Source organism: Bison bison, unplaced genomic scaffold (assembly GCF_000754665.1).
Source record: "Bison bison bison isolate TAMUID 2011002044 unplaced genomic scaffold, Bison_UMD1.0 scf7180017864180, whole genome shotgun sequence".
Taxonomy (NCBI): Eukaryota; Metazoa; Chordata; class Mammalia; order Artiodactyla; family Bovidae; genus Bison; species Bison bison.
Window position 1 is genome coordinate 1,113,610 of NW_011494752.1, and position 5,998 is coordinate 1,119,607.

A 5,998-nucleotide genomic window follows, 5' to 3' on the forward strand; every position below is an offset into this window, starting at 1 on the left:
TACAGGCGTTCACAGTTCCCACTGCTTGAGGGAGATGGCAACAAAGACAAAATGCCGCCTCCCTCACCCTCAGACCCTTTCCAAGTGGGCCAGGCAGCTTCTGGACCCAGGGGTATGGGTGCTGACATCGGCTCATTAGCTGGAATTCGTAGCAAACAGCCCTGCCCTTCTCCACGTGTCCCTTCCTGCATGGAAGGCAAGCGGGGGCAGGAAGCAGTGGCATTTGTCACGCTGTTCAGGTCAAGCTTCGTGTTTGTGGTGAATCATCTCAGGACATCCAGGCAGACACTTGAGGCTTTGGCTGAAGCTATGATTTTTGGTGCTCTGGTAAGTAGAGATGGCTGGGTAAAGACCTTGGCCCAGATAGCTAACTATTTATCTTCCTTATGAGCCTCGGCCCCTTTCTTTTCAGTCTTCTCCCTTCAGTGTGAAGACCCTGGTGAAGTGCTGACTGCATAAGGCCTGGGAAGTTCCCATGTAGCCACCCAGGCCTCTGTTAGCCTGGAAGAGATTCTTGAATGTCAGCTCTTCCCTTGTGTTTGAAGTGGCACTGACCCGAAGGTGGCCCTCCCTGAAGAACTCCGGGTCTTGCTGAGGTCCTTCCGACTGGATTGGCTGGGCACACCTGGGGGCCTGTGCCAAGTGACTGGGGGCGGGGGGCTGCTTTGTGCTACGTGTCCCTCATATTCAGCCAACCCCTGCTGTCTGTGCGCCTCCAAGGCCAGCCTCTCTCCCTTCTGCCTCCTCATGAAAGCCGACACTGTTCAGCTGCCCAGCCTCGCCACAGCTGTGCCCAGCCCGCAGAAGGGAGACAGGACCGATGGCCCCAAGCTGGGGGACAAAGGCAGTCCTAACGCACCCTGCCCTTGCCCCCGGGAAGACTGAGCGGGCCACAGCGGGAGAGAGATGCACGCAGCTAGGATTAACATGATTTATTTCATTATCAGTCTTACAAGTTGCTGAGGTTGGGCAAAGCCAGGAGAGTAACTTCAGGCGTTTCTATCAAGTGACAGCCTGATTAGCAGGGCCGTTACTGAGCGGAGGGCAGTGGAGGGCACCCCAGGAACCCCAGCTCCTATAGCAGTGTTAAAACCCCTCCTTCAGAGGCACTGGATAGGGCGTGGCCCGTGACAGCCAGGGGCCACTCCACTGGCTTTTGGTGCCCACTGACCCCTTTCAGCAGAGACACAAAGGCCTCCAGAGGCACCAAGGAGGCAGGATGGGCTGGGCAGGTGGCAAGACTGGTACTTTCTCACCGAGGCTCTGTCTCTGGCCTCGATCTCCCCACCGACACAGCAGGGCCACACGGCTGGAAGGACGGCAGCCCATCCCTTTCCCGGGGTGAGACCTGCAGCCAGCCTAGGGTGTGGCTGCTGCCTATTCTGTTTTGTCCCCTAGTTGTCAAACTGTACCTAGTTACAGTGTGAGGAGGGGACAGGCACTTAGGACCAAAGGTGTAAGGGAAACCCTTTCTCTGCCCTGGAAAACAGTACATTCTGATTAGGAAACGGGCTCAAAACCCAGGGGTCCTCCCGTCTCAAATCCACCACAGTTTTTTGTGGCTGGTGACCACTCCATGAGTACTTGCAGTGCTGGGGTGTCCCCTCCCCACTAGCCAGCCTTGTGCGGGGCAGTGGGCCTGGGGGCCCGGTAACTGGAAGCAGGGCTTAGGGTCGTGGCTCCAGTCCAGGCCAAACTTGGCCCAGCCTGGTCAACTGTGGTCCAGGTTCCTAAATGACACCTACCCACCCCCTTGTGTTGAAAGCTTGAGCGTTAGAGGGGAAGGGGGTGGGCAGGAAAAGAGGTTATTTTACAAGTTTTTAAAAATTACAGGAAAGTTAACTTTGAGTAAAAAATAAAAAAGAAAGATCAAGCAGAGGGATGCTCCCCTCCCCTCCTCCTTCCCTTGTAAAGAAGGGGCAGGTGGCCCAGGACGCTCAGATGATGGTACAGGACTGAAAGGAGCCACCCTTGCGGCCGCTGCGTATGGGCACGGCCTTGCCCTTCCCGTAGTATCCTGTAAAGATAGCCCTGACCTCCATCTTCTTGGCCAGGCTCAGCATCCAGCGCCCGCTGCCCAGGGAGTAGAGCTTGCCCCGGCTGAGCTCACCCACCTCCTCGCCGCGGCTGCCCCCCTTCTCCTGCCGCACAATCTCTAGCAGGTCGATGCCTGTCTGCACGGCCTCTACGTCACCCGCGCAGCCCAAGGTGATGTGTGCGCGGCTGCCCCGTGGCAGGTTGTCAGAGGGAGACAGCTTGTCCACGTCGTTTGGCCACAAGGCCAGCTGCTGCTCGCTCAGCTCTACTCTGGCTCCCGTCGTCTTGGGTGTCACGAAGAGGGCCGAGATGGTCAGCGTGAAGGCCTTGCAGTAGGATTTCTTCACTACCTACAGAGGGAGAAAGGGCAGAGGACCGAGCTAGAGGTGGTGGGCAGTGACAGAGGGACAGTGAGCGCCACAAGCAGCCTGGTGCTGGGTGGACGTCCTTCCACTGACACTGGCCAGGCTGCTTGAAAGAGCCAGAGGTGCCAGAGAGGCAGGAGGGAGCAGGGGTGAGCGACGCCAGGCTTCCTGGGCTCAGGCCTGGGCTCCCCACCCACAAGCTGCAAGGCTCATTCACCTGTAAGAGAGGGCTGATGCTGAAGCTTCCTCAGGGTGAGGACTGAGGACCTAGCAAGGGCTGCTGTCATTACTACTCACCCCTTAAAAGCACGCTGGTATCCAGACAATATCCTGGAGGGCGGGGCGAGGGCAGAAATAAAGGCCTTTGATCAAACTCTACTCCATACACTGTGGCTTACGGTATACCTGATTCTCAGAAAGCCCATCTCTCCCATTTTGACCATAAAAAACTTCCCTCTTTTGCTCATGACCCCTCACCCCAACAGTGTCTACTGTGTGCGTGCACGTGTGCTCAGTCATGCCATTTTATGCGACCCCATGGACTGTAGCCCGCCAGGCTCCTCTGTCCATGGGGTTCTCCAGGCAAGAATACTGGAGTGGGTTGCCATTCCCTTCTCCAGGGGATCTTCCCGACCCAGGGATTGAACCTGAGTCTTCTGCACTGCAGGCAGATTCTTTACCACTGAGCCAGCTGGGAAGCCCTGTCTGGCAGTTAACAGGTGCTTAGTAAATCTTGCTAAATGAATGTACAGTTAGAGGTGGGAGTGAAAGTGTGTGCTGCGTGTTCATTCATGCAACTGTGGGAGGCGCTAGGGATACAAGGTGAACCACACTGCTGCCCTCTGACCCACAGGAAGTTTCCATTCGTGTGGGAGGAAACCACTGAACAAGTAAGTATAATGGCTGTTAAACTAGGCAGAGAAGTGAGGGAGCTGGCAGAGGGTCAGGGACAGCCTTCCTGCAGAGGCAACCTGAAGGAGGCTGGGGTCAGCCAGGCACAGCAGGGTGCCACGCCAGGTGGTTAAGGACCCAATACGAGAGGCTGTGGGTAGGAGACGGGGTAGCCTGCGGGCAGGGAAGGGGCTGATACCCCTAAGCCAATGAGCCTTTCTATCCCTCGACACTCCCCATTCCGGGGCATGACCAGGCCTCAGACTCGGGACAGGGACTTCAGAGCACCAGCCTCCTGGGGGTAAGGGACTTCTAGCCTTTGGAAATGAACACAGGCTTAGAAGCCAGCATTCCCTGAGCATCTGCAGAAGGGGCAGGCCCCAGGGTCACAGCACAAGCTGGTGGCACTGCCTAGCGGGGCGACTGAGCTCAGTACCACTAAAGCTGCAGAAGCACAAGCTGGGACAGACTCCACTTTTCCTGAGAGGCTGTCTGGTTCTCCAGAGGGCCCTGCCCTCTCCCTGCTTCCGCCAGGTTCCTGGGGAGCACTCACATCTTGCTGGGCATACTCCTCTGCCCCAGCGGCCTTCCCGTAGTCACAGAACTTGGTTGTGCAATGCAGCACGCCCGGCGGTCTCTTCCCGAAGTAGGTGACCAGTTCAATCTTCTCCCTGGGCTCATCCCCAGAGACAACTGCGGGGGGAGAGGGAGGGTGGTCAGGGTGGGAGAGTAGGGGCATTGCAGCAGCTATCACCAAGAGCTTGGGAGAGCCAGAGGAAAAACATCCAATGTGGAGCTTAAATTTGCAATCCACTGTAATTGAGCAATCTGCCATTCATTTGTTGGTCAAATTAATAGCAACTCTAGTGCTATGAAAAGGTGCTTTAAGTTCCCTGCTTTTTGTTCCTCAAATTTTTTCATCTCTTACCCAGACTTGAAAACTAAGGCACTTGTAACCCAGGGGAAGGCAGCATAAGCCAAGGGAATCTGAGCTTCAACAGAGCTACATATCTGAAAAAACAGGGAAGCAGGTCATGAAAAAGGAGCTAGAAAGAAAAAAGAGGAGGGGAACTGTATGGTATAATGGAAGGAGCCAGAAAGAGCATAACATCCAGCCCACTTCCAAGCTGTTGGACCTGGGGCAAGTGAGTGACTCTCATCTGTCAATCAGATACAATAGGAGGTGACCACCCAGATAACTATCAGTCATGACCCATTTCACTCGGGGCCCCTGGAACAAGAAACAGCTGGTCACTGGAACAATAGGTAGCCTGCAGCCTCCTTGGGTGGATGAGAGGCTACCATGGGTCTTAGAAAGTAATGGGTACAGGAAGGGTCTTAGGAGATAATGGGATAACCTTAAGGCTAGCTTCTCCATCACTAGGCTTTTCCTGTTAGCTCCCAGGGTTGAGTCCCTCTGAGGATGCAGCTCACCCTCCACACGGGAGGGAGACCCCCACTCGGAGGGCAGGCCTTGTGTGTGGCCCACCACATTTCTCCTGCGCTGTCCTACGCAGAAGGACACCAGGGGGTTTTGGTTTTTTGGCCATGCCGTGGGGCATGTGGGATCTTAGTGCTGAGACCAGGGACTGAACCCATGCCCCCTGCATTGGAGATGCAGGATCTTAACCACTGGATCGATCTCTAGTTAATTGAGGATCCCAATTTTTAATGATAAATGCAGCTTCAAGAGGCAATCACTCTACAAGGCAGAACCAGTGCTAACCAGGAGCCCTGCCTCGGGCACGTCTCTGTCACGCTACTCACAGGCACTGCTCACACCAGGTGGTGTAAGCATCCTGGTTTCCTGCTTTCCCAGCATTCGAATCTTAGGAGCTGAGAAAAGTCCTTGGAGAATGTATACAGGCACAACTCACCTCTGACAACCCAAAGAAACCCAGGTGGGGATATTTCAAGTCTAAAATTGAGGGGTGGGGGGGAACTAGGAATGAATTAAAGGAAGAAGAGATGATTAGTAGGTGGGTGACATGTCCTCCAGATCACTGGAGGAGAAGAGCCACTAGGGGGGGCTTTCCCTATCCCAAATCTCTCCTCTCCGTGGAGCAAACAGCAGGAGGGCACTCTGGTCTGACCCAATAAGGGAAGGCTCCTCTAGAGGCGATAGAGTCTAGGGTTCTCACAACAGCTTTGGGCAAACCCCACATCCGTTCTGTGCATTTCCTATCTGCAAAAACGAGATTGGACTCTAGGTTGTTCTCTGGAGCTGTGCAATACCACAGGAGGTGCGCTGGCAAGCTCAGGGCCTGGGAACCGTCCCCGCTGGCGTTTACAATAGTTCTAATAGTAAGTTTTCTGCAGCTTAGGACTCCACGGCATATTGTATTTTAGAAAACGGTTCTGCAGCTAAAAATGAGTTTGAAAACACTGGACCAGACTCTCCCTCCAGGGTTCTATGAAATGTTGATGTACTTCCTATTATGACAGTATGCAATTTGTTCTCCCCACCTCTAAGACAGGGTCGGTGGTCTAGGTCCAGGCTGGGAGAGGGCAGCTGGGGAGACGGTGAGAGGGAAAGTCCCTGGTGAACACCTCTCCCATGTCCCATTGAGTGTGCACCGCCTCAGGAGACCTGTGCCAGTGCCAGGTGAGCCCCCCTGCATCCCCCAAGAGCTTGGAGAACAATGGTCCCGGGCACGCAGCACCCTGTGCCCAGCCAGCGAGGGGGATCACAAATAAGGTTGAGT

At 55.0% G+C, this 5,998-nt stretch overlaps 1 protein-coding gene and 1 non-coding gene across 2 annotated transcripts in view; both read right to left on the reverse strand.

Annotated features, from left to right (window-relative positions):
* Positions 1-917: 917 nt before the first annotated feature.
* CNP (2',3'-cyclic nucleotide 3' phosphodiesterase) overlaps positions 918-5,998 on the reverse strand; it is a 7,281-nt gene continuing 2,200 nt past the window's right edge. Inside the window, exons 3-5 of the mRNA XM_010843110.1 lie at positions 5,760-5,805; positions 3,847-4,121; positions 918-2,387 (exon numbers count right to left, since the gene is read on the reverse strand). Of these exons, the coding sequence (XP_010841412.1) occupies positions 1,938-2,387; positions 3,847-4,121; positions 5,760-5,805 (771 nt within the window). The 3' untranslated portion in view covers positions 918-1,937. The remainder of the gene's footprint in view (positions 2,388-3,846; positions 4,122-5,759; positions 5,806-5,998) is intronic.
* On the reverse strand, positions 3,029-3,099 carry TRNAC-GCA. The gene has a single exon. It is a non-coding gene; the product is annotated as a tRNA-Cys (tRNA).